The sequence below is a fragment of the Apaloderma vittatum genome, unplaced genomic scaffold (assembly GCF_000703405.1).
Source record: "Apaloderma vittatum isolate BGI_N311 unplaced genomic scaffold, ASM70340v1 scaffold10012, whole genome shotgun sequence".
NCBI classification, from domain to species: Eukaryota; Metazoa; Chordata; class Aves; order Trogoniformes; family Trogonidae; genus Apaloderma; species Apaloderma vittatum.
Genome location: NW_009701891.1, coordinates 1,778 through 29,184, shown reverse-complemented (window position 1 = coordinate 29,184; position 27,407 = coordinate 1,778). Strand labels below are relative to the sequence as shown.

At 46.2% G+C, this 27,407-nt stretch overlaps 2 protein-coding genes across 2 annotated transcripts in view; one reads left to right on the top strand and one right to left on the bottom strand.

The window, feature by feature from the left end:
- Positions 1-18,410, top strand: part of NFAT5 (nuclear factor of activated T-cells 5, tonicity-responsive) — a 38,463-nt gene extending 20,053 nt beyond the window's left edge. The window contains exons 4-12 of the mRNA XM_009879324.1: positions 2,422-2,612; positions 4,605-4,777; positions 8,402-8,536; positions 8,708-8,760; positions 9,781-9,913; positions 10,471-10,548; positions 13,806-13,954; positions 14,518-16,945; positions 18,172-18,410. Of these exons, the coding sequence (XP_009877626.1) occupies positions 2,422-2,612; positions 4,605-4,777; positions 8,402-8,536; positions 8,708-8,760; positions 9,781-9,913; positions 10,471-10,548; positions 13,806-13,954; positions 14,518-16,945; positions 18,172-18,410 (3,579 nt within the window). The remainder of the gene's footprint in view (positions 1-2,421; positions 2,613-4,604; positions 4,778-8,401; positions 8,537-8,707; positions 8,761-9,780; positions 9,914-10,470; positions 10,549-13,805; positions 13,955-14,517; positions 16,946-18,171) is intronic.
- A 2,126-nt stretch (positions 18,411-20,536) lies between these two features.
- Positions 20,537-27,407, bottom strand: part of NOB1 (NIN1/RPN12 binding protein 1 homolog (S. cerevisiae)) — a gene marked incomplete at its 5' end in the record, with an annotated part of 8,587 nt that continues 1,716 nt past the window's right edge. Inside the window, one exon of the mRNA XM_009879325.1 lies at positions 20,537-20,647. Coding sequence (XP_009877627.1) covers positions 20,537-20,647 — 111 coding nt within the window. The remainder of the gene's footprint in view (positions 20,648-27,407) is intronic.

Here is a 27,407-nt window from a genome sequence, read left to right as displayed (position 1 = left end):
CAGGAAGGGATTCAGCCATCTGTCTCTGTCTCCAAGGATGTCTGCGTAGCCTGGGGGAGGCAAGCGAAGTGCACTCGGGCAGGTTGTCTCATGCAAATGTTAGGGAGGCTTCCCAGGAGCGCGGCTGCCCTTGACTTGCAAAGGGACAAACAAGAACCGATGTGAGATATCATCGCAGAGGTTGCGGTGACCGGAGGGTGAATGTGGGAGTGGGCACTGAACTGAATACAAGCCAGCAGTGCGCTCACTGGAACTGAGCACCAGTGGATCGAGCCAGCAGACAGCTATATTTGTTATCATACTAATAAGAAAGATAAAATACATTTCCTTTCATACTTTTTCTTAGTTATGCAGCTTTCAGAAAGCAGCAAAGCAGTTTTCAATCCAAACTCATTTAGCAGGTTCACAAGGAAGTGTGTGTTTGTGTTATAGCCCTCAAAATTTGTGCTGACTACTGCTGACAGTATCAAAGTCTACTTATCGTTAAAGTCCTCTTCAACAGCTTTAGAAACATCTCCAGCACTTCACTCCATCCTCCTGAATAATGCAGAAATCCAAACTTTCGTAAGAAAAGAACCCATTCATATAGTCCTGTTGCTATGGTGATTTAGCACTCATTTACGTGAATTTTCTTAATGGGCCTTTGTTCATCTGAATTTCCTTTTAATTCCTTTCCCAGTTTAGCACCCGTCAGTGAAAACTCTGGAAGAGGCTTGTGTTACTGGATTCCTGGAAGCAGGTTTTGTGGCCCTTTATAGAAAAACATGTTACTTGATGACACAGAACGGAGTGCCTGTGATCAATACACAGCATTAGAATTGGATAAATAAACCTTAGTCGAGTGTCTTGGCTGGCAGTGGAGAGATCTTCCTGAATGCGAAGTGTCAGGAGAGCTGTTCCAGTGGTCAGCAGCAGGTTTGCGGGGGTTTTTGCTGATGGTTGGAGCAGTTACCATCCAGGTGATGAGAGATGCTCTTGCACACCTTTCATATCTTCTGCTGACAAGAGCACTGGGGAAGAAAAGCAAGGCTGGTTAGCTGTGGTGACGCTGTTCCTCGCCGAGGAGACCTTGGTGATGTGACACAAAGGCTGTTTGTTCAGTAGAAGAGTTTGGCTGGTAGGATATCAGAATATTCCTCCCCACTTCCTTTAGTCCACCTCTGAAAATTGAGTCCTCTAGTTTTCGTGGTCCGTGTTCATTCGTGCTGCGGAAATCCTCTGGAGGACTCTGCTCTCATTTGCTTCTCCTTACTAATGAAGACTGAGCTTCTCTCTGCAAGTATTGACCGGGCTTCCAACCTTGGCCTAAACATGTCGTTGTCACCCAAAAATCCTCCAGCAACAATTGTGGCTTAATGAAAACATTTTAAATACTTGTTTCATCTCCTCCTAGAATGCTGTGTCAAAGAGTTGCCGTCTCTGACCTGGGAATTTGGCAGCGATCTGGTGTTTCTTGGGGTATTTTTCTTCTTTTACCTAAACAAATAAGAAAAGTTACTTCGTAATACAACGTCCAGGTTTACTTCTTTTACTTCTTCCTCAGAGTATTTTTAGCACCACGGTGGGATTCTGCTAATAAAAAAAAGCATTAAAAGGACACAAACCCTTTCATGCTAGGATGTCAGTGTTGTAAAAACAAAAGCATTTTTCACTCACATGTCCTGGCAAAATTACGGCTTGCGCACGGCGTTGCAGGAGGGCTGCTAAATCATGATGTCACATGTGTGTCTGACCGGCTTTTACTTATTATTTCGGTGCCTCCTAATGCTGTTCATGAGCTTGGAAGTTGTAGATCTCAAGTTACCGTTTTTTATTTGGGTGTCTGAAGGAAAGCTAAGTTTGCACGGTTGGACCGTACAACCATTCCTCTCTCTGATGGTCTTCACCCTGTTTTAACTCATTTGGTGGTTTTGGAAGCCTTAAGCAGTTTTAATCTGGTTTTTAATCACAAAGATTGCAAGGTGCAACTGACGTGAAGGTGGGATCGCAGAAGTGTAGCACGTGCATCGGTCGATCAGCCGGTGCACGTGGGTGCTGGTGGGGAAGGAGGGTCCTGGCGAGAGATGGGTGAGAGTTAAGGGGTCATATGAGACCTGAGAGTTAAAGTTGGGGTAATTCTATGTGAGGATAGACAGAATTCAAGCCAGTTAAAAAAAAATAAAAATTATTAATAATAAAACAATTCCACATGTTTCTTAAGTGACTGACTTGTCTTTTAATGGAAGAAAAATGACAAAAGATAAATTATATTAGCATTTTGTTTATAGACCAGATGAGTTTTTTTTCATTCCTTCTTCCCTTACGATTGTTTCCTGCTACACTGGGAGCAGATTCTCTTCAGTTTCAGCTGCGTAGAACGTTTCGTCTTTTAATGAAAGGGCATTGCTGGCCAGCTGAAATATTTGCTGTGCTGTGTTTCAGCTGGAAGGTCACAACGAGCCGGTGGTGCTGCAGGTATTCGTGGGCAACGACTCTGGCCGAGTGAAGCCGCACGGGTTCTACCAGGCTTGCAGAGTTACGGGGAGAAACACGACTCCCTGTAAAGAAGTGGACATCGAGGGGACTACCGTTATTGAGGTCGGACTGGACCCGAGCAACAACATGACACTGGCGTGAGTAGCTTTTTTTAAAGAAAAGTATTTTTGTTTATTAGCTTGTTTCCAGAAGCTGATTTTCCTCTTTCGATTGGATTGGTCGGTAGTTAAAAGTCTTGGCACACACCAGGCACTTAGTGAAGCTGCATGTGTAAGGAGAACTTCTAAATCACACTCTCAGGTTTGTTTATTACACTTAATCCGGCCTTCCTCAAACTGCGTCTGTTAACTTTGCCCCCTTAGTTTCATGTTCTGCTTGATCAATAATGTGCACGTTCAAGCACTGCATGAACTATAAACTGGTCATTCGACTCTGCTGGTTGTCTTGTCTTTTAACAAGCACAGAACTGCTGGTCAGAAGGAGCAAGCAGAATGTTGGGCTCTTTGGATCCCTTTAGACCCCGAAGACTGGCAGCTGTGGATAGCGAGGCTAACCTCCCGCTTTTCTGTCGCTTCCACCAGATCGTCCGTTGTGACGGAAGCCTCCTGCTTTGCTCTTTGCTGAGCGTGTCCGCTCAAGTGCCGGCAGCGTTTTGGACACAGTTTGCAAGCAGGTGCAGGCAGTGCTCGGCCGCTGCGGAGCGGAGCTGGGCTCTGGCTGACAGCAGCCCTGCGCTGCCGCAGGGCTCTGAGCGAGCGGCCTCGGCTGCCCGTGTGGTTTGGCTCTCCTGAGAAGTGTCAGATAGAAGTGATTCCCTGAAAAGCTTTTCACATGAATCTTAACTTGCACAAAGGGAGTGATCCTCTTTCAAAGTGTTTGTTTCAGTAGAACGTCTGTTTTTTAATGGGTATGTGGCTGAAAGCTGCCGCTCTTTACTTAAAGGCTTGTCTTGTTTCAAGAGAAGAAATGTTTCTTCAACTTAAGAGCATCCATGTAAGCAGGATAATACAGTTTGCTCATACACTGAATCAATCTGATTTTTTAATGTAGAATCATAGAATTGTTTAGGTTGGAAAAGACCTTTAAGATCATCAAGTCCAACCGTTACTCCCATTAAAAGGTTGGAAACTGCCTCCTTAGAGAGGAATTTTAAAATTGTGCCCAAGTATTAATGTAAAACCATACAAGTGTAGAGATAGTAGAAAGGTGAATTTGGAATTATCTAGGAAGAAGAGAGTTGCCTAGGCTGTTTTCTCAACAGATATCTTGATGGCTCAAAAGAAATCTTCCCAGTATCGCAGTGATGCCGTAGCACCTCTCTGTCGCTGTTTGTGCCGGTGCCGATTGCTGAGTCGCGCTCTCCCTGCTCCCAGCTGGTGCCTGTTGGCCCTCGTGCAGCACAGAATTTGTTCTGCTCAAATTAGATATCAGATGGTCCCTGTATTTTTTTTGGATGTGAGGCCCGAGATCCTGGTAAAGCTGCAACATTCTGCTTCTTAACGCATCAGGCTGCATTTGGTTTGGGGTGGGGGCTTTTTTGGGTTATTTTCTGCTTGAAAACATTCTGCATCTCGCATGTCTTTCTGAAAGTCGGCATCGCATCGCTCTCTCACCCTGGCCCTGTATACATTTCCCGTAGGACCACAGTTATGGTATGAAGTATCTCTCACTTCCAAGTTCCACTGAGCATAAAAAAATAATAGGACTACAGTAAGTTTTCTTCTACTACCGCTTTAAGTGACTGCAGAATGTTTTGTAGTAATCGTCCTACAGGCTCAGATCTAGCCCCAGGAATGGAAGAATGAAGACGTGTGATTATAAACGGAATGCTCGCCAGAATTACTTCGTTACGTTGCGTTTTCTGTTTTCTTCATGCTACTTGCGTATTCCTTCCTGCCGTGATTCATCATCCAAATTATGAAGGGTTGACTTGAAAACCGGGCTAGATAATGAGAAAGGTCATACAGAGATTTCATGTAAACAAACAAACAAACAAACAAAAATTTAGCAATGTTTCAGTAATTACTTCAAGAATTTGGACTTTTGTGACTTACGTAACTGGGCGAAAGATTATTAAAGGTGCAGAACTTCTAAACTCTATTAAATTCTCAACTATTTTGTGTTCTTAGGGTTGATTGCGTGGGAATACTGAAGCTCAGAAATGCAGATGTTGAAGCCAGGATAGGGATTGCTGGTTCGAAGAAGAAAAGCACACGTGCTAGGCTGGTGTTCCGCGTTAACATCACTCGCAAAGATGGTTCGACTTTGACTCTTCAGACACCTTCTTCCCCAATTTTGTGCAGTAAGTATCAAAATAAAACATACTGGTGTTAGAGGACTCTGGATTTTGGTTTGATTACCATAAAACCCCTTGTGGGAAGAAAACCCCAATGTTAATCTGTGATTATTTCAGAGGTGCTACAGCTAAGATTGCACGGATCAGTTTTTATTTGGGCTGAAGTACTAGTTAAATGGCTGACCAGTATTTAGAAGTAACTATAATTTTTACTGCATGATTTTTTTTGCCTTTTGAAAGGTCAGAATTTCTGTCATGATTGCTTTGAACTTACCGTATGACTTTTTTGATACAGGTTTTAATCAGTTATGTAATACCCCGCTCGTCTCTTGGCTTTCAGGGATAGGAAGGACTTCTGCTCACGTTAGTGAGCATGGCTCTTCACGGCTGCGGTCACTCGCTGGGCCAGAGGCTGAATCCGTTCTGGTTCAGTGCAAGAATGAAACTTTTTATAGCTCTGTATTAAAATGCTCTGTTTAGCACTGAGCCCAGATGGCCGTGCTGGCTGGCTGGGTTACACTGGCAACGGGGAAAATCGTATCGGAGGGGGCTGCCTGCGCATCTAGAGTCTGTGGTGACTCCACGTTACTGGGAATTCTGCTCATCTGGCAGAGGGAGAAGATAGGGAAATGCAGTCAGTACAGCTCTTGATGATTTCTTCTTACTGAGATTTCTTGATGAACGAGAAGTTAAGAGAGCTTTTTCTCGACGTAGTATGATTATGCAAGCCCCTGGGCCCTTGTGTGGCGCTCTTTCTGTTGCACAGAAGGTGGGTTTTGGTGTGGGGTTTTTTCCTTGCCCTAAAGCTGTCAGTACTTATTGTGTCAGGGCTCCTTATTCAATGGGTCAGAAGCTGCCGCTGGCAAAAGGACAGACTGGAAGAGGAGATAATGAGAAACATGTGAGCTCCCACCTTGGATCCCCGCCTGCAAAGCCGTGGTGAAGGTGGCCCGGCACCCGTCTTGCCTCCCTGCTCTCACAGAGGGTCCCTTTGCAAGACCCCTTTGGGGGAACAGGAGCCCTGGGCAGGCTCATAACCGCAGCCGTGCCGCTGCTGGCGCAGGGGAGGACTCCCCTTCGCTTTGGCCATGTGCTGTGCTCCAGGCGGCAGCTGGATGCCTGGGGGGGCTCTTCCAGAAAGGTCAGCTTGAGGTGTTCCCCTCCCTCTTTATTCCTTCTCATGCCACTTTTCGCTAAATCTTTTTTCAGTAGGTTATTTTAATTTTTTTGTTTTAAACTGGCGGCGTTTGCAGATTTATGCATTTACATTGTTGGAAAACACGTAAGTACATTTGCTGGAAATATGATTGTGTCTGTAGCTCTGTTCCAGTCAGTATAGCATTGCAGTATCTCGTATTTATCTTCCAATTTGAGAATAAAGGTCTTCTATTAAATCTCCAGAAACTATTTCCATATACATTTTGTTTGTATCATTAACTTGCCGATTAAAGGTGAAGTTATTTAAATAATCGTAGCAGAAATGGCAATGGAAATCATCTAGTGTTCTCTTAACCCAGACTTGCTGGTGTAAGTAGAAGCTGAGGTGTTTGAGAGGCCGATTTTGAAATAGGCTGTGTAGCTAAAAAAGCTGTATTTGATGCAGTTCCTGCTCAGCCTGTGGTGAGGCTGTTCCCAGTTTTGGTCTCTCTTGAATGCCTCCATTCATAAACCCATAACACTAGTAGCCAGGTTTTGAGAGGTGGGCAGCACGTAAAAAGCAGGATATGAGAGTGATGACATGTGAAGGGATATTAGGAGGAATAAAGAAGGAAATCAAGTTATCCTTCCATAAAGAAAATACTCCAGTAAGGGGTCAATTAGCATAGGGTTTTTTTTAGTTTTTTTGGTCAGAAAATCTTCCTGATGGCGTAAGTTGCTGAGAGATGGCACAGGAATTTTATAGTGTCTCCAGAGCTGGAAGTCTAAACCAGAGACACAAAATACGCTGGTTAGTCTCGTGTCCTTGAGGGGTGGTGTGAGGGGAACTGATCACCGCGTGAAGATCGAGAAGGGAATTCTGGAGCCTCTTTCCAGGATTTGGAGCTTCTGCTGCCTCAACTTACTCCAAAGTTACGGTGCGTTGCAGGAGCCAGCCAAACAGCGCTGGTACATGGACGCTGGCTGATGAATATGGCATAAAACTTTGTTGTTTATTAAATTATTTGTTTATACAAATCACATTACAGCTGGTTTGCTACATCTTATTACTGGTGTGTACTGCACCTCCTTGTAATGAGGTTTCCGTTTTCGCCCCTCGGAGCCTGTTTATGTTGTGTCTTACAACTCGTACTGCTGTCCAAGTTGCAAAAATGTTCCTGCAGCCATAGGAAGGGCAGTAGGTAGATGCAGGTGCTTTATTTAAGGCCTCCATTTGAAATCAATTTTGTCAACTTGTTAGCAAACCTAAATCCAGTTACTCTGTTCAGAAGTTCATGTGCCTTGAGCATATTTAGTAGTTGCGTAATGGTTGCTTAGGAACCCACTGCAATAGTTGTAGCGAAAGCCTTTGGGAAAGGTCATTAACTAATTTGCAGTGTTACAGAAGGTATGTTCTTCTGCTGGTAAGCCCAGAGAATACGGTTAGTAAACGCTAAAGGTGAGCCACGTAAGTGAAAGCACGGGTACAGGCATTCTTTGGTGAATTGAAAAGGTGGTTGAGAAACCTTTATTAGAAACAGGAATTATTTTCTGGCGTATTAGAGGTTGTCTGTAGTAGATATATGTCTGTGTTTAAATTGTCTTTGGCTCATTTTCATTTAACGCATACGCACTAAGAAGCATCACAGTAGTTGGCAGCGAGGGCAGCTTGTGGTAGGTGTTCTCTAGATCAGCATCTGAACCCCAGGCTGAGGGGCAGAGGTCTCCAGGGGGGTCTCTAAGCCGTGTTCTCTTTGCTGGTTTATAGGATATACATTTCTATAATCCCCAGCTACAGAGATGCGACGCTCGCAAGGATTTGCGTCAGCTGAAATACGTGGGTCTAGAAAGCCAGAGTCACAGGGTGGTTGGTGTTGGAAGCAACCATAGAGATGATCCCGTCGGGCAGGAACACCTCCCGCCAGACCAGGCTGCTCAAAGCCCTGGCTTAGTTCTTGCAGCAGCCAGAAAACTACATTATGCAAAAAAAACCAAAACCAAAAACAAAAAAACAAACCGAAATAATGTGGGAATTACTGCTTCTGCACTTCTGCATAGCAGAACAAGACAAGCTCCATTAAAAAAATGTTTCTATGAGCTTGAGGATAAATTTGAAGGTAAGCTTCAGCTGCACCTGATGTGTTTGTTATCGCTCTCTGTGCCAGGAAATTACAGAACCAAAGTTTCTTCTCTGCTGAACGCTTCTTGAGCTTTAGCTCAAACACTGAAGGTTTCATTCTGAAGACTTTATAAATGCAGCAGGAAAGGGGAAAGATTGTTTGCGTGTCTTTTACCAAAGTGTGATTTTTCGGAGGTTATTCCGTTTAGTGAGGAAATAATAGAAACAGTTCTTCAGAATCATGAGTGATACAGCGAAGGAAGAAGCTCAGGAATTATTTTGTTCTTTCCTTTCTAATCCTGTAAGTGAATGCTTTTTTGTTTTGGATGTTGATGTTTTCTTGATTTCAGACCCTGTGTTTTTTTCAATTGCAGCTCAACCAGCAGGAGTTCCAGAGATCCTAAAGAAAAGTCTGCACAGTTGTTCAGTGAAGGGTGAAGAGGAAGTTTTTTTGATTGGCAAGAACTTTCTAAAGGGAACAAAAGTGATTTTCCAAGAGAATATTTCTGGTTAGTGTGAAAGCAATGATGGTTTGGGGTGCTGAAGAGAGCATGTTTGGGTTTACGTTGGTTGGTAAACTCTCGCTATAGAGAGCAAACTTGAGAAGCAGAATCAAAGGCACTGAAATGAATCGCTTTATATGAGTCTGTAATAAATTGTGCTTTTTAACTTCCATTTAGATGAGAATTCTTGGAAGGCGGAAGCTGAAATAGACATGGAATTATTTCACCAGGTACTTCTGTATTATTGTTGTTGTTGTTAGAGAAATAAACAACAGTCTCCAAAGAAAAATGGAATAAGCCTTCCCCGCTCCTAGAAATAATATTCCTTTTCTTCTAGTGAGTTCTTTGGTGAGCCTGGTAGAATATCATTGTTTTGGATTTACACAAACGTAATTGTTCAGTTTCTAGCTGAGAGCTCAAGTGGTGTCGGAATCTGGTGCACCAGTCTTTGCCCTTATGTACGATGTAATTTAAGGGCCTAATACATTTTTTCCAGTAGCTTTCCTAGGGACAAGTTAGATTACTACTGAGTGGAAATAGATTGTGTGCACGCCGCCGTTGTTACACCCGGCTGGATTTCTGTTCCGCTCTGCAATGTTTCACAAAATACTCCTTTATCCTTTTTAACGCGACTGAGTGTCGATATGGACTATGGGGCTGAAATCAGAGAAAGCAGTCGACAAACGGTGTCCCACAAAACGTCCTCTTGCTCCCACCTCTGCAGGCAGCGGCGTCCCACGCGCACGCGGCCGGGAGTGATTCCTCACCTGCCGGGGGACAGACGGGTAGTTGGGGAACGGCGAGCTCACTCGTGTCTCTTGCTGTTGATTAATGACCGCAGGCGCTTTTTTTGACGTCTGCTCGGCGTTAAATCCGCTTAAGTGTAACGTGAAACGGCGTCCTCCGTCTGTTCCCACCGGCTGCAGAGCAGGGAGGGCTGCGGGGCCAGCAGGACGAGACGCAAGCGGGTCGCGGTTCAGGAAGGCACATCAGGCATAAGCTGATGTTGGAAGTCCTGGGATTTATACGTCCTTTTCTGCACCTTCCGTTTGTAGAGGCCGATCGCTCCGGTCTCTCATGGGTTTACTTCTCTCAACGTGCAGCTTGAGCACTTTGCCCCCAGCGTCTTTGTATTTCTGGCGGTTTATCAGTCTGTTTCTCTGTTGGGATGGATGCAAACACAATTAAGGTCAAGAGTAAAGAAATAAGGTTTCTAACATGGTTTGAAAAATCATGTTTTTGCATTGCAGAATCACCTTATTGTGAAGGTGCCACCGTATCATGACCAGCAAATAACCTCAGCTGTTTCTGTGGGAATTTATGTGGTGACCAACGCTGGGAGATCGCACGATGTGCAACCGTTTACGTACACTCCAGATCCAGGTACGCAGACCAGAAGACAGGAGGAAGGAATGGGCAGTTTTACCTGCTAGGCCTCTCCTTCCTGATTTCACAGCATTTAGACCATACAAGAGAAACGTTAAGTAACGTGGACCTTTTCCAACTTGCTGGCGAGGTTTGCTCTGTTAAATAATAGGATCAAAAGGCTTGGCTTTTCTCATTTCTGTGGCAAGTAGCTCAGATTTCAGCTGTGTGGAGACAGCTGTTCTTCCAAAGTAGCGTCCATTTCTAGACTAAGGCTCAAAACAAAGCCAGGCAGGGGAAAAGTAGGTGGATTACACACACAGGGCATCAAATACAACCGAAAAATAACACCAAGCTTTCTCCCAAAGCAAGTCGAAATCTGACCATATCATGTATTTTTGTTTATTTATCTATCTGTATTACAATGGACAGTGCAAAAGGTCATGTGGGTTTCAAAGAACCTTAATTTTTTTTAAGATATAAGTAACTGTTTGGGTTTGCTTTGTTGTTTTTTTCTTTTTCGCTTGTTTGCTGTTTTAACATAAGGAAGTTCTCAATGTGTTTTGTCTCAACAGCTGGTACTCTGAATGTTAATGTGAAGAAGGAAATCTCCAGCCCAGCCCAACATTGTTCTTTTGAAGAGGCTATAAAAGGTACCAAATTGATTCTTATCGTTGTTGTTAATAATTTAACTGTAAATTCCTACCCAAATTTGGAGGAATGAATCAGACGTCCTGTGAAGATAAGTCTGTGCTTATAAAATCTGCCTTATTCTTACAGTGAGGTCCGTGTTTTGATTCTGAATATTTTACTTTATAACAGTATTTCTTTGAGTATATTTTGACGTCGGTTGGCGCAGAACAAAAACTTACCAAAAAATAATGCTATAAATAATTTTGGGGTTTGTGCCTCGGGCCCTGCAGTCTAATCTTCCTTGAATATATTTGCAAGCGAAGAAGCCAAAAGAAAGAAGGCTAAGATGACAGTTAATACAAAGGAGTTAGAAATTACTCTTAATTTAAGCAAAAAATACACATTAAACTAGCGGTGAGGAAGAACATGAACCTGCCAACTTGGTGTGTTTCAGAAGCTCTCCGGTGATTTCAAAAGCCTGCTCTCAGGGGCTCCAGTTATGCTAATTTTGGGAATTTCACTTACCCCCTTCACTAGTTGTTGGGTTGGTTTTATTTTATTTTTTTCCCCTGACCATTCCGTCCACGTAAAGTTTGTCGTTACGTTCCATGCGAGCAAGTTTCAGGTTCTCCTGGTTTTGAAGTGTGAGCTGAATTGATCCTTCCGATACCGAAATGAGGCAGAGGAAGGAAACGTTTCTTAGTTGATTGTTCAAACTATGGTAGCGTACGAGGTTGGTGGAAATTTCCATAGCCTGCTGTGGTGGAGGCAAGTTGAAAGGTAAGTAAATTAACAATGTGATCACAAGTTTGATAGGAATCCATAGCTTCAGGTTAAAATCACGAAGCTCGTGTTTGAAGTTAATAGCTCGGTCTTGGCAGGGGCTGTGCTTGCGGGCCGGCCTTACGGCTTGTGAGGGAGGATAATACGAGACGCGATGAGTTTAAACCTGCAGAGAATATTTGGGGGAGAAATACGCAAAAAAATATGTAGGGCATTGAAACAAGCTGAGGAAAGGACTGGCACGACTTTGAGTAGCAGGATTAAAAAGATGAGGAAAATAATAACTAATGTATCAGGGCAGGCCTGACATCCATCTAATTTAGTACCGAGGCTTAACCAGCTGCTTCAGGAGAACATCTGCCGTTCGTACAGACTCCACGGGCTGTTTCTGTTGCTTCCTGCCTCTCATTTAACGTGTGCCATAAATCTCAATGTGGGAATTTTCTGCTAGCCAGCTTGCTTTGTTGGTCATTCATTCCTGCACCTATTCCGCTCAAGGTTGATCACAAAGCAGAGGTCAGACCGTTTTATCCACTTCACTTCCTTTGTCTCTGCGTGTGCCCCCGCCCGTCCTTCCTCGCTGTTCTGATGAAGACCGGGTGGGATCCAGTGGGATGCTTCCTTCCTCTTTCCTTTCACTGGGGGCAAAGTCATAATTTCTGAAGTGGCATCATTTCCAGCAGCCCTGGCCAGATAGAACGAGCTGTGGCAGCCGGGGACACGGACAGTTACGTGCTGAGCTACAGGGCCTTGCTCTTTGACCCCAGGCAACTTCAGTATTTGTCTTGGATACTTGAAAACGTTCCTTCAAGTAATTTCTGTCACAACATCCACGTATATAAAAAACCCAAAGCGTGGCTTCCCAAAGCCGGTCTTAGCTCTAGCTTCTCGAGTCTGTGGATTTTACAGACTTCAGCGACGTTATGTTTCAAGACAGCAAATCTCCAATTCTGCACTGTTGTGTGAAGCTCGAGGAAGACGGGGGTGTGTGGCCAACCAGGTGGTTCAGGTCTTTGCCTCCTGGCCCTGAAGCAGCGCTGGAGCGTTGCTCTGAAGTGGTTGGTGACGGTTTGAGTTTCCAGCTTTGGGAGAAAAGGGACAGAGGACGTGTGTGCCTTGGTAGGATGGTAACTGCTCAGGAGTTCTAAACTAAATGTTACAAAAACCTGGTAAAAGACCAAAACCAACAGCGTTTCTCTGCTTTTGAAACTTCCTTTTCATGATTAAACTCACTTCTGGTTTTCATTCTTTGAACCAAATACGTCGGTGTGACCAAACATAGCCTTGCTAGAATCTAGTCTGAACCTTTGGGATTTTTTTTAATTACTTGCAATGTTGTTTTTTTTTGATTGTTTCTGATGAACACCACACGGTTAAGCACAGAGAGAAGCTATAAATTGTGACTACAGCTGGGAAAAATACTCACTGCTGCCTTTAGGCACACTGTATATGACTAGTCCCAAAGCAGAGGTATTTTAGAACAGTCTCCCCCAAAGTGACCCCTCAGAATTTATTTTGACAGCAAAAACTTTCCATACTGATGGCTGAGAATTTATTGCCGAAGACAGAAAAGAACGTTTTGGGAGAGAGTTTTTTGTTTTACACAGAGGAAAGGCGCAAGGGCTGTTTCAGAGCACGTGGCACACTGTTGATAGAAATTTGCAGAAATCTTGTAATATTATTTTAAAATTTGAATTTGTTTAAAGCATGGAGATCCTTTGCTTTATGTTGCAGGTTAATTCTTTAATTTAATTAAACATACTTATGGAACAGTGGTTTTTACAGGCTTTCACATTGCTTTGTTTTAAGCTCAGTTTCAGCAGTATTTGTAATCAAGGAAGTTAATTTCACTTACAGCAAAGATCTCAGCTTATGTAATATTTTTTATGTGGATCAGGAAAACATAAAATTAAAATTGAAAAGATCTAATTAATTTTATAAAGCCACCTTTCTGCTTTGAAAAAATAGAAAACAATAGGCACTGCAAAGGAAAAATGTCAAGTTGCTCTTGCTGCAGAGCCGACGTGCAAATTTAGTGAGTTTTTGCTTGATCAGAATAAACATACAGTCTGAATGCCTTGAGCACTCTGTTCGCACGTATCTGAAAAGAGACATTTCTCAAAATGAAATAAAGAAGTTGTGTATAAAGAGCAGTAAATTTTAAAATCTTATAATCTCTGGGAAGACGTCTGCAGCTTTGATGTTTGTGGTTTAAGCAGCTGATGGTTGGCTGCCCTCATCTAGGAAGGTACGAAATGGAACCAAAGCCACGGCCCTTTTGTGAGTCCTGATAACCTTTGAAGGCTTCAGATTTTCTAAGATTGTTTGAAGTGTGACGATCTCTCTGCTTGTTATCGTCTTACACGAGGGCGAGAGCTCTTAGGGTGGGGCTAACGGGTGAAATGGGAAGCAGGTCACCGTTGGAAACCCGCTCCTCGCGTCATGAATGTTAACGTCCCGTTGCCCTTCTTTCTTTTTTTCTGTTTGACTGCAGCAGCGAAGGCCACCGGTTGTAACCTGGAGAAGGTAAACATTCTTCCTAGTGCCTTGATAACGCCGCTCATGCCAAGCAGTATGATTAAGAGTGAAGATGTGGCTCCAATGGAAGTGAGCGCAGAGAAAAGATCTCCCCCTGTCTTCAAGGTGAGTTGGATTGTGATCTGAAGGCTTAGTCACATCTACCCGTCAGCCCAGGTTCTTGTAGCGGAGAAGAGCGACCCGCAGGGATATCGGCACATCCGAGGTCGGTCTGGGTGAACTGTGTCAGCACAGAGTGTGGCAAAAATGATATGCAGTTCTCTTTGAAAGTAACTCGCCTTGTTCCCACGTTCAAGTAGATCGATTGGTTAACGATGCTGTCCTGATGGGGATCTTTTGTCCTGTGACGCGCAGCTAGTAAATGACTGTAAGAATATTGTTTTCATAGAGTCATGGAACGCGTTGGCTTGGAAGGGACCTTTAAAGGTCATCTAGTCCAACCCCCCCGTGGTGAGCATTCCTAGCATTGCTTTCATTACATTGCACTTTGCTTCCTCGAGGTAGCGTTTCTACTGCTAGTTCTTTGCTTATTTGTTTGGTTATGGATGGAGAGATACGTGGCCGTCAAATCTTCTGTCTGATCTTTCTTGAACGTAGCAGGATGGTGGAAATTTCATAAGCGTAACCCAAGTAAACTTACAGATTGTTTCACCTCTTGGACTTTTCAGGCTTCAAATGTGGTTGGACCAACTCAGCAAACATTGGAAAACAGTATGTCCGGCATATCCACCTCTGCTTCCCATTTACCTTCCGAAAATGAAAACCAGCAACAAATACAGCCGAAGGTGTATAATCCGGAGGCGCTATCTACGATCCAAACGCAGGACATTTCCCAGCCCGGTAGCTTTTCAGGAGTCTCTACTCCGGGTCAGCTGCAGAATAGCGATGCGTTATTGCAGCAAGCTGCACAATTCCAACCCAGAGATTCCCAAACCAGGGAAGTCTTGCAGTCAGATGGCACAGTAGTCACTTTGTCGCAATTAACCGATGCATCCCAACAGCAGCAGTCTACGCTCTCGGAACCAGCACAGGCACTGCAGCAACAGATCTCATCAAGTATTTTCTCATCAGCCAGCGGTGTGAGTCAGTTACAGAACACCATCCAGCAGCTGCAGGCTGGGAATTTTCCAACAAACACTGCCACGGGCAGCAATAGAAATGTTGACTTGGTGCAACAGGTATTGGAAGCTCAGCAGCAGTTATCTTCTGTTTTATTTTCTGGTTCAGACAGCAACGAGGATGTTCAAGATCAGCTGAACGCAGATATCTTTCAGCAAGTTAGCCAGATACAAAATAGCGTCAATCCTGGGATATTTTCCTCTTCGGACGCAGCTGTCCATTCCAGACCAGAGAACCTTTTGCCTGGACGAGCCGAAAATGTTCACTCGCAGCCTGAAAACGCGTTGTCCAATCCACAGCAACAGCAGCAGCAGCAACAGCAGCAGGCCATGGAGACATCTGCAGCAATGGTGATGGGAATCCAACAAAACATTTGCCAAGCTGCGACGCAGATGCAGTCTGATCTGTTCTCTTCAACGACGTCGGGGAACGGAGCCCTCCAGCAGTCACCTGTTTACCAGCAGGCTTCTCACATCATGAGCGGGCTTTCGACGGGCGAAGACATGCAGATGCAGTGCGAATTGTTCTCCTCATCTCCGGGTGTTTCTGGGAGCGAGACTACCCCGACGGCTCAGCAGCAGGTCTCCAATAACGGAGCTACGATGTTTCAGGCATCGAGTTCTGCAGATGGGGAAGAAGCTTCCGGACAGGGCAAACAGATGCAGGGTACCGTGTTTCAGACCATGGTTCAAATGCAGCATAGTGGGGAAGGGCAGTCTCAAGTCAATCTCTTTTCATCTACCAAAAACATGATGACCGTTCAGGCAAGTGGAACTCAGCAGCAAGGAGGGAGTCTGTTCCAGCAAGGAGGAGAAATCATGTCCATTCAGTCGGGAAGCTTCATGCAGCAGTCTCAGGCTCAGCTTTTTCACTCTCAGAACCCTATTGGTGACACGCAGAATATATCCCAGGAGACACAAGGCTCTCTTTTCCACAGTCCAAATTCCATTGTCCACAACCAGACCAGTACTAATTCCTCAGACCAACTGCAGCCTCCCATGTTCCACTCGCAGAACGCCATGGGTGTGTTGCAGAGCCCTTCGGTTCCTCAAGACCAGCAGTCTGCCAACATGTTCCTTTCCCAGAGTTCCATGAGCAACCCTGCGACTCAGGAAGAACAGATGTCATTCTTTACAAGCCCAAATTCCATTTCTCCTCTTCAGACAGCAACAAACACTGAACAGCAGGCTTCTTTCCAACAGCCGACACAGATCTCTCATATCCAGAGTTCCATGCTTCCCCAAGAGCAGCCCCAGGCCCAGCCTGCTCAGCAGGGTTTGTTTCAGTCTCAAGTGTCTTTAGGCTCCATCCAGTCCAGTTCAATCCCTCAGAACCAACAAGGAGCCATCTTCCAGCCTCAGCATTCGATCGTCGCTATTCAGAGCAGCCCTCCCTCTCAAGAGCAGCAGCAGCAGCAACAGCAGAACATGATGTTCAGTAACCAGAGCGCCATGAGCACAATCGCTTCGCAGAAGCAGAACATGATGTTCAATCCGAATCAAAACCCGGTGACCAATCAGGAGCAGCAGGGCCAGTCCATTTTTCATCCGCAGACTAACATGGCGCCGATGAACCAGGAGCAGCAGCCCATGCAATTCCAGAGCCAGACGACGGTGTCTTCTCTTCAGAATCCCGGATCCAACCAGGCCGAAGCCCAGCAGCCGGCCATCTTCCACAACTCGCCCCAGATTCAGTTGGTCCAAGGGTCGCCGAGTTCTCAAGAGCAACAAGTCACCCTCTTCATCTCCTCAGCTTCCATGTCTGCCTTGCAGAACAGCATGAGCCAGCAGGAGCTGCAGCAGTCGCCCATGTACTCCTCTCAGAACAGCATGGCAGGGATGCAAGGGGCCGCTTCTCCTCCCCAGCAACAAGCGTCTTTATTTCACAACACGGCCGGAGGAGCCATCAACCAGCTGCAGAATTCTCCTGCTTCATCTCAGCAAACGTCGGGAATATTCCTGTTTGGCATTCAAAACAGTAAGTGGTAGATGCCTGATTTCGGAGTTTACGCTTTAGAAGACTCACAAGGTGGTGGTTGTTCAGCTCTAAGATATCTCATAAAAATGAAGTTCTAGATAAGTGGTAGATGCCTGGTTTCTGAGTTTACACTTTAGAAGAGCTGCTCGTTGGAGTCCCACAAGGTGGTGGTTGTTCGGCTCTAAGATATCTCATAAAAATGAAGTTCTAGATTAAGTAATGTAGCACTACAAGTGAGAACACACGTACTCATCAAGCTGCTCTGATTTGATGTGAGGACACTTAGCTTAAATACTGCTGGTAATCTTACACTTAGGAGTGAAATGTGGCAAAGGCACCTTAGAATTGTGTGTGTATATAGAAATAAGTGTGCGTAATATAAAAAATATTAATAATGCATATATAAATAATAGATAAAATCCATGTGCACACGTGTTGGAAAAAGGTGGTTGTGCTCTCTCCAGAGAGCTCCACTAATCTTTCTCTTGCTGCATTTGGTTCCTATGGTTTATGCAGTGGCTTTCTCCACACTGTTGTTGAAGAAAAGCAAAGATTTTGGAAGCTGTGTAGTTCAGCAAAGTGCCCGTCAAAGCGTACGGGAAACCCCTTTCATTTTATAAGCCTGCACTTTTCTGCCTTTAGCCTCTGCGACAGGTTCTTTGGGATGTCGATACTTTCCTGCAGGTACCTGTGGAGCTCCAGAACAGAGGGGCAGTAAAAGCTCAGGGCAGACAAAACCGCGTAGCTGTGTGCCTTGTGGTTACGCCTGAGCACACGCTTTGCTGCCTGAACTCTGTGGCAGTGAGGCCACAAGCAGCCACGCCTTGCCACCAAGCTGGAGACCGCGCTGGTGGCCGGGGATGAGATGGGATTTGCGGGTTGATAGAAGGAGCTGGTGGATACCTTGCCTGAACTGCAAGAGATGTCCGTAATTGAGAAGGACAAAGGATGGGTGTGCTCAACGCTTAGGCTGGGCGTTTTGTTTTTCTTCCAGCTGAGGGTTTGTCCCCTGGGGGTTAGTAGCATTTGCCTGTGGCACAGAGTCTGTGCGTTCGATACGTAACACCCTGACCCGCAGCAACACCTTGACCCGCAGCGTGTGTCCCACGGGAGCAGGGACCAAAAATGTCAGCTCAGAGTCCGTATGGGTAGATGTAAAGCGGCTCATTCACTGCGTGTGTTAACCTCATTTCAATGTTCTTTGTTCTTCGCTTGCTGCTTCACAGACTGCGGCCAGCTGCTAACCTCTGGACCGGCCGCCTTGCCGGAGGAGCTGATGGCCATGAGTCAGCCGGGTCAGCCGCAGGGCGAGGGGCAAGCCGCTGTGCCGGCGCTGCTCTCCCAGCAGATCTCCGAGACTCCTCCGCTCCCTTCGGCTATGGCAACCAACCAGAATATCGAGAAAATTGACGATCTGCTTGTGTCGTTGCAAAACCAGGGGAACAACATGGCCGGCTCGTTTTAATTATTCAAGTAAGTAACGTGTTTGGGTTTCTGGGTTCTTTCTGGCCATGTGTACTTCTGATTGGTAAATCTTTCCTTCGAAGTGCATCACCATGCCCTGAGAGGTCACCTAAAATTCCAGTAATGCTGAATTAGGAATATAACACCAGGGGCTAGAATGAAGAGTTATTAAAACCAGTCAGAGGTCAGGATTTGTATGAAGCAGTCGGCCGAGGCTGGAACTTGTTCAGTTGCCGTACGTTTTGTCATCTGCTCCTCCAGTCTGGCCAGTTATTAGGAAGGAGAGTAGCTCGCTGACGGCTCGGCAGATAAAAACGTTGGGAAATATGCCTGTAGTGAAAAACTTAAGGCTTATTGAGCAAATAATGCCTTGCAGCTCTGCTATTCTGAAGTCGCACCCCTCCTCGGGTTACAATAACATAGTGTGAAAACAAGTTTTGGTAGGATATGGGGGCTCTGACAGACGTGCCACATGCTGAGCCTTTGTGCAAACGAGCTGCCGCCGTGAGCCGTTACTAGGAGACATCCTGCGCTCGGAAGGTGCCGTTTTCAGAGGGGTGAAAGAGGCTCTGACTACAAAAGAGTGGCGAGAACCAGGAGGGCTCTGGAATGTGATGTTGTCCGCAGCGTGTAGCTCGGCCCTAGCTCCCCGTGCTGCCCTCCTGCATCCCTCCTCAGTGTCACTGAAGTGATGTGCTTCGTTTTCTAATGTCAGCTGGTTTGTATATGAAATTACAAACCTCAAAAAAGAAAAAAAAAAGGAAAAAGAGAGTGGAAGCAGAATATTCCTGCTCTGTGAAAGAGTGCTGTGTTCTGATACTGACAGTTTCACATCGCTTGTGACGCACACTTCTAAGATGAAGGAGCTGCGTTGCCATAAGAGGGTGACTGTTCTTAGTTGGGCCTAACGTTTGTGCTTGCTTGTTTTTCCCTTCAGAAATTCCGTGAAGAAAAAAAAAAAAAGCGCGATGATTTCCCAGCTCCTCTCAGACCTTCCGGCTCTGGATTAGGCTGTGTGGAACTGATTGCTTCTGTCCAAAAGTGGCCCTCTTCTCTAAAGAGCACACCCGTGGCCAGTCGCAGCGGCTAGCACCTAAGGCTCTGCCCATAGTATTCGGAATTCGTCGTGCCAATAATGCTGAGAAGCTATGCTTTGTGTTACTAGGGCATGGGATTGTACTGTTACCAGATTCCTAAACCTCAGCCACAGTGGGGTGCTCTTTGAATTTAAAGCATATCTGGTCAGTTGTTATTGTTGTTAGAAGGTAATACGTGTTACCATGTTTATTTTCCCTCCCTCTCCCCTCGTCTTCCTTCTTCACCTCCCTTTTTCTGACTAGAAAAGCTCGTGAAGCAGGAACATCGACCGCCAGGCCCGAGCTGTGACTCAGAGTCGTCGGCACATGAAGGGACACGAGCGGGAGAGCTAACGCTGTGATTTGGGAATCGCAGTAGGCAGCAAGGAAAAAATCCTGATGACTGTAATAAACAGGCAGGGAGGGAATTGTTGGCTGCTGCGAGTAGCAGAGGTGGGCGCTTCCCATCTGAGAACGTGGCAACGGTTTCTCGTGTCTCTCGCACGTAACTGTAGGTTGAGCGAGGGTTAAGCAGCTCTAGCAAAGTGAGGAAATGAAGGGGAGCCTTCCATTAAATTTTGCCCTTAAATTTTTATCCTCTGAAATACCTTCAGCTTGAGGAGAACAGTTGGCCTGGCCGAGGAAGGAACTCTCCGGCCCTCGCTCGGACTGTGGGGGTTAGAACTCCGTGAAGCTGCATCGGCCGCCCCTAAACCAACCTTCTCCCTCTCGGTCTTTTCACGGTTTTCCTTCTCTCTCCCTCAGTTCCCTACTGCGTTGTTCAAAAAAAGACACAAACGTCCTGCTGGCTTTGAAGATCAGAAGCAGCTTTTAGGAATCCGTGGCGTTAAATTGCTTAGTCAGTAGAAGCTTCGACTAATAGTCAAGGATTGAGGAGGGAGGAAGCAGTTTCTCTGCCACCTTCGAAACGTTTCAGTAATGCCCCGTAACCAGCCCTTTTCCAGCTGTTCCTGATGTAAATCTTCAGCTTGACTTTACTCCAAGTAGGGGGCAAATTCCATCATTTCCAAGCGTTCGTGGAAATTTCACTTCATGCTGAGCTGTTGCATCTTTGTAGCATATTGAGCTCGTTGCAGATTTGAAGTGATTTTCTTGGTTTTTTGTTTTTTTTTTTTTGTTTTTTTTTTTCCCTTAAAACCAACAGTCCCCGAGTGTAGTTCCTCGGTTGTCACGTCTCGATTTTAAAAGAAACCCAAGAATCGACTGATGTTACGGAATGTAAAAACAACCCACTCCAGACCATGCAATTGTGTCGTGAGGCGTGTGAATTTTTTTGGGTGCTCCAACTCTCCGGACGGTTTTGTGATCTCTCACTACAGCCTCCTTCCGATGTTTGCGTTTCTCCTCCTCCCGCACGTAGAAAGCTGTTGCCGCGGTTAGAGCCCGACAGCTGCCATGTACGGCGATTCTGCCTTGGTAGAGTAGTTGGTATCACGTCATTTTTCATTTTTTTTCGGTTATTTTACGTAAGGAGTAGCCTGTAAATGTTTTTTTTTAAGTTACTCTGGTCTGTTTACTGCGTGTTTTTTCCCTTAACTCGTGTGCTTAGTTGAGCCGTGTAGAGTTTTCGTTGGTTTTAACGGATGTTCCTGTTGGTCGTCTGTCCTAACGTTCACTTTCTCTTTCTGTCTCTCTCTTTCTCTCTCTCATTGAGAGGCATTGAATTACGTTTTCAGTAGTAAGGCTTCTTGCCGATATGAAGGGAACTTTTCAGAAAGAGACCTGCTCTGGGTCATTTAATTTTGAATACAGTTTTCAATCGTTCAAGTTTTGGATGGTTTATATCTAATGTGTGTTTCATTTTTTTGGAAAGCTATATTTTGTATTTAGGAAATGGTATACTATTTTGCTATTTGTACTGAGTGAGTACATTGGCATAAATATAAAAAATTTATATATATACATATATATAAAATATTCTTTTTGCCACACATTTTTGTGGTAAATTTGTGAGTTTGTCTGATGTTCTACCACAACGTGGCGTCTGATAACGGTGGGGTGGGGTGGGGTTTGTTATGTCTTTATTGAGTATTTAAGTACTTTTTGCAACATAAATAACTTGTTCATCTCCCGCCATTCCATCGGGCAGTTTTCTTGTTCCAGCTGGCTATGAGAAAGCTTCGCTGCGTGTTCCGCTCTGTCTGTCCCTCAGCAACGTGATCGATCGAGTAAGGAAAACCCGGAGGCGTTTGTTTAGCACGTGTGAAACCACGGGGTTTCGTTCAGAATGAGCCATTCAGCTTTTCATCCACTATCGTTGTCTATTTAATATTTTATTATTAGCGCCGCTGTGTTTTAACTCTTAATTTATGATTATGCTAAACTGTTTTCAAAATTTTAATCACAGTAAAAAAGAATTCCCTGCTTCGTAATGTCCAGAGCTGCTTTAACCCCGAACCACGCTTTTTTTCTTTCTGTGATTTTTATTTTTTTTAATTTCCTGCTAAGACAAAAATATTAACAAAATCCCGTTATGGTTCATGACATGAAAACAGCAGTCGTGCAGCATTGACTAAATGCTCGGTGAGGCTACGTGGAAGCCTGACAATTACAGACCGAAACAACTTCCAGACGGTGGTGGAAGTCGAGAGCCAGTTACTCGGAAAGGAACCGGTGGCGTTGTCCCAGGACGAGCCGTCGGGTGCCACCTGGGGCCTTCATGCACAGAAGAAGTAAGAGGAATGATGAATTCCCTCGCGCGCCGCTTCAGCCCGCTGCGCTGTTCTGAAGGGGCGTCCCCTCGCGCCGTCGGTCGGTCGGTGCCAAGTCACCAGGGACCAATCCTCCGTTTGACAAGATGGGTGTCCAAAAGAGAACTTCATACCAAGACCGCTACAGCTCCAGGGCAAGGGTATGTTGGAATTGGGCCCGTTATTTTTAGGTCGCTTACGAGAGGAAAAAAAAAAATTAAAAAAAAAAAAAATTAAAAAAAAAAAAAATTAAAAAAGAAAAAAGGGCTGTGCTGTCACATTTTTCACTTCTGGATAACACCTTTCTTGTCCTCAATTTCTCTCGTTCATTTTAGGTCAATGTTTTAAATGTACAACACTTTGAACACGTGATTTGGTTACAAAAAGTATTTGTCTTCTGAACGAAGAGATTGCTCAGCGGTTGATCGGTGCCGGAGCTCGCAAACAGCTGCTGCAGCGGCTCGAAGCCCGTCAAGCGCTGGAGCCAGGCTGCAGGATTTCATGGCAGAAAGACGCAGGAGCAGTGTGAGCCGCATCTGTATTTCTCAGAGTCCCGAGCGTCCATCGCTGTAATTTAAGCGGTCGATGGTTGGAGCTTGCTCTGTCGGTTTGGCTGATCCCCGCCTGCGGTCCTGTTGTGTCTAGGCCATTGTGGTTGAAAAAGCAAGAAGCTGCTGAGGTATTAGTCCCTCTGAGGTTCAAGTTCCTGATGTTACTATAAAGGGGCCGTTACTGCGTTACCCCCAGAGCAGCCGTTAAGCGTAGAAGAGGCTACTGGGTGAAAAATGAACTGCAGAGCTGCGGCGCAGGGCTGGGCTTTCCGTATCTTGATTTTTCTGCTGCTTGAGCTTGCTCTGCAGAGCGTCACTAACCCGAACCCCCCCTGGGGGGGCTGTGTCCGGCCCTGGGGGTCTGTCCGCACCGCCGAAAGCCCAGGGAGAGGGACCTGCTGGCCACCGGCCCTGGCGCCGCATACGTGCTCCTGTCCGCTTGTACGCTCTGTGTGTGTGTATTTATATATATATATCTATCTCAGAAATTGTAGGAATAACACGTGATACTCGGTCGTTAGCTGAACATCTCCTCTGGCAGGAAGTTGTTGGTGCTTTGTGCTCAGTTAGCAAGTCCACGTTTTGTTACTAATTGCCTCTTCGCTGCCTGGTCTTTCAGCGGTTGTTCCAGCCGAATGCTTTGCTGTTGTTTTAACGTAAAAGTAGTTCAAGAAGTAATATCAGCCTCGCTCTTTCAAAGTGGATGTTTAATCGCCGATCGTTTCAGTAATTACTGGCAGGGTGGTTACTTCCTACGTGGTTTTAAGATAGAATAAAGCACGAGCAGTTAAGCGTTTGTAACTTTGGCAGATTTTTTTACTGGAAATCCCAAGAGTCTGGGCAGCTCTATCAGTGGACATTCCCCTAATTTAGATAAGTTGAATTATTATTTTTTTTTTAAAGCTTCTGTTGTCATTTTGATTTAGCATCTAGTTTCCAAAGAGAACTCATCTGGACAGATTTTCTACTCCTGTTACCTTTCACGAGCCTTCATAAAGAACGCCACACAAGTCAGACGCTTGCGTTTGTCACAAAGGATAGTTTAAATTGCTGTTTGGTAGCAGGGAAGATGATTTACTAAAAAGCAAACCCCCCAAAAGGTGTTACTGGATGAAATCAGCTACGCAAAGCTTCCCCCAGGGGTACGCCCATGCGCGTGCATTGGGAACGTTAGAAAAGGAGTTTTACTGCCGGCTTTTTAACCTTGTGCCTTGGTGGCAGAACCGGGTTACCTGTTGGGGGTAATCGCAGGAGAAGAGCACGAGGGGGTGCGGGCGTTTATCCGAGCGGCAGAGGCAGAAGGAGGAGGAGGAGGAGGAGTGCCTTTGTGAGCTTTAAGCTGCGGGAGGAAGGTGAGAAGAAGAAACACCGATCGCTGGTGACTTCCCATCAGCACGCGATTTATCTCCAGACAGCGGCAGAACCGGGTTACCTGTTGGGGGTAATCGCAGGAGAAGAGCACGAGGGGGTGCGGGCGTTTATCCGAGCGGCAGAGGCAGAAGGAGGAGGAGGAGGAGGAGTGCCTTTGTGAGCTTTAAGCTGCGGGAGGAAGGTGAGAAGAAGAAACACCGATCGCTGGTGACTTCCCATCAGCACGCGATTTATCTCCAGACAGCAGGCGAGGTTTGCGTTCCAGATGACTGGCGGCAGCGCCGTTATTTTCTACAAGGAAACTAGTAGTGAGATGCTTTGGTGTGTTTGGGGGCTTTCATTTCCAACTGGAGTCGTCTTTCGCGATCAGTCGTGAGCGCTCCGCGCCCCTGTTCAGACCAGTTCTCCCGGGGTCCCCTGAGCCACAACCAGTCCGTGCCCAAGTGTGGAGGGGTCGCTGTCAGGGACAGGACAGACGGTGGTTCGAGGGAAGGAAGAACACAGCAGCAGAGAAACTCTGGTAAAAGTGGGCTTGTAAAATTCTCTAGCTGAGTGTGGGGCTGCGCAAGAGGAGAGAGAGGCTTCTTCTTCGTCGAGTCTGTATAGGTTTGTAAATAGGCAGTGCCTGTATATTCTAGGGTTATATATATGTATATAGAGGAATCCTATATCTATTATATATAAATAGTAGACGCACACGTAGAATACGGTTATATTTACATTTTTATAAACCTGAAATGCTATTACTTTTCCTTAGTACGAGGTTATTTACGGACGTTTTTGTAGTAACTCATGGATAGCTGTAAAAACACCTCTCAGTACTGTACACGCGGCGCTGTTGGCAACGTTGCTCCAGAAACTTGCTCTGCTCATCACCAGTACCCACGAGTTGGAAACAGCTGCACGCTTTTGTATTTTTTTATATGTTTTTATTAATAATTGCAGATTTGGCGTTGGCAAAACGGCCCAAGCAAGAGCCGTGGCCAGGAGCCTGCCCCCGGGCTGGGCTGGGGACTGCGGCACCCACCGGCATCCTACCCCAGGCACCTTTTTCCCTTCTCTGTCTCCAGCAGCTCCTGCCCATGGGAACCGGCGGCAGCTCTGGAGAGGCTGACCCAACCCCAACGGCTCTCGCCCGGCGCGGGTTACCAATCATTTTTGCATAGTGAAGGGTCCTGGCTGCTGCCCAGCTGGGCTGGTTTGGATCAGGAAGGTGAAGCTTAATCTGTCATTCCTCTTCTCTTTATTCTCCTGAAGGCAGCCATCTTTCAATTTTTACTTTTTTTTTTCCTCTTTTTTTTTTTTTTTAAACTGACGTTTTTCTGCAACAGTCGCTCTCTAGAACTTGAAGGCTGGTGAAAGCTCTCCGTGGTTTGTAGCCAGGAGGAACTTGCACTGATTTCTTACAGAGCACGTGAGGAGTTAAACTCTCACAGAAATCCAGATCATCAAATCCGTAGCACGTGTTTTGTCCACCACGAGGCCAAACCAGCGGCGTTGCGCTGCGCTCTGCCATGAGGTTGTGCCAGCAGACCTCATCGTCCTGGTGGTCAAAGCAAAAACGAGAGCAAACGTCCCTGTTCTTTCTCTCGAGCCATCCCTGCAGGGCTGATCCCCGCTGTGCACAGAGAGACGTGATTTTCACTGTTACAGTTGATGAAGTTGTCTGACGACACTTGGGGGTGTTGGGATGAGGAATCTGAGGATTTGCCCTCTTGCCGCGGGACGCTCGCTCTGCGCGTGCTCCGTTGGGGCTCCAGCAGCCCCCGGTAAAACACTCCTGGGTTCAGCTCAGCGAAGGGTCCCGGGTTCAGCTCGCCTCAGTGGCCTCCACTTCTTTTTAGCGGCCTCCATGTCCGCGGCGCGGGTGGGTGCCCCGCTGTCGGCAGGGGCTGTCCCGGGGGTCGCAGCACTCGGGGGCAGCTCCCTTTGGAAGGAGGGCGAGCGACAACTCTGTGTGTTGGGGACACATCCCAGTGTCCTGCTTAGCAGACCACAGGATTCCCAAAGCCTTGTTTTAAAAAAAAGTTCTGGACACTTGGCTGAAACGAGGTGGTTTGAAATAATTACAGTTGAGCTCCTTATTAACGAGTAGGCACCAAAAAAAACCTTCAGAGCAGAGCTTTCTACCTCTGTCCTAGCAGCATCTTTCTGCCGTGCAGTCCTGGGGCGCACCGCTCGACCGCTGAGCTGCCTCTTCGCTGTCCTGCGATGTGAAAGTAGCACCAGATACTCCTTTGTGCATTTCTGTGTATATGGCTTTCGTAGTTGGGATTTTCAAAGCACTGATACCCGGTGTTTTCAGTTTGTTCTATGAGGGGATATTTTATTTGCATCTATGTTTTTAGCTATCCTGTGATAACTTGTTGAATATTAAAAAATAAAAATATTTTGCTTCTATTGGGACATTTGTATACTCGCAACTATATTTCTGTAAACAGCTGCAGTCAAGAATAAAACAATGAAAGTTTTCATTTTGCAGTGTAAAGTCTTGTTGTGGTTTTTTTCAAGGGCATCTTCTCTCCACTGAGAGAAATTGTTCTTCCCTGTGGAATCGACCTCTCTGGGAATGATGTCGGGGTCAGGAAATACTGGGATGGCGGGAGCCAGTGCTGAGCTGTGCCCGTGATGCCAGAAATCCTAAGCCAAGACATCAGGAGTTACGGCCTCGTGAGCAGAATGTATGTGTTAGCCCAGTAAATGCTAAAAGTGCCTTGGGGCTGCCCAGGCTCTGGTGTGCGTTCTCCCTGTTCTGACCTCCGGCAGGCAGGGGCAGTCATCTTGTAATTTTGAAAAATTACAACAGGGCTAAGAAGAAACTACAGTTACCCCCCAAGAATTGGGCAGTAATGCGTGGCTGTGACAGATTTAAGCAGATTTACCCCAAACGCTTTCCCCAGCTACTGCTGCCCCTTCAGCCCTGCGGCCCCGGGCGTTGCGCGCGGCCAGGGTCAGACATGGCAGCGCTGCCGCAGGGCAGGCCCAGGCACTCGTTATCCACCCCACCTCGTTAGTGCCACGGGACGAAAGCAAACACCCTGAGAAACCCTCCCTCCCCAGCCCGCTCTGGAGGCTCCGAGAAAGGCACAGGCAGAAATGAGACCGAGCCGTGGTGCCCCGGGTGTTGGTGTTTATTGGCAGAGCAACTGTGGCCTGGGGCATCCCGGGTGCCGAGCAGGGAATCCCAGGTCAGAGCCTCCCCAAACGCAGCGACTGACAACCCCAGTCACGGCTGCTCTTCGGGACCAGAGAAGCATTGGAAGGAAAGGCCCAGCCCCAGCAGCCGCCC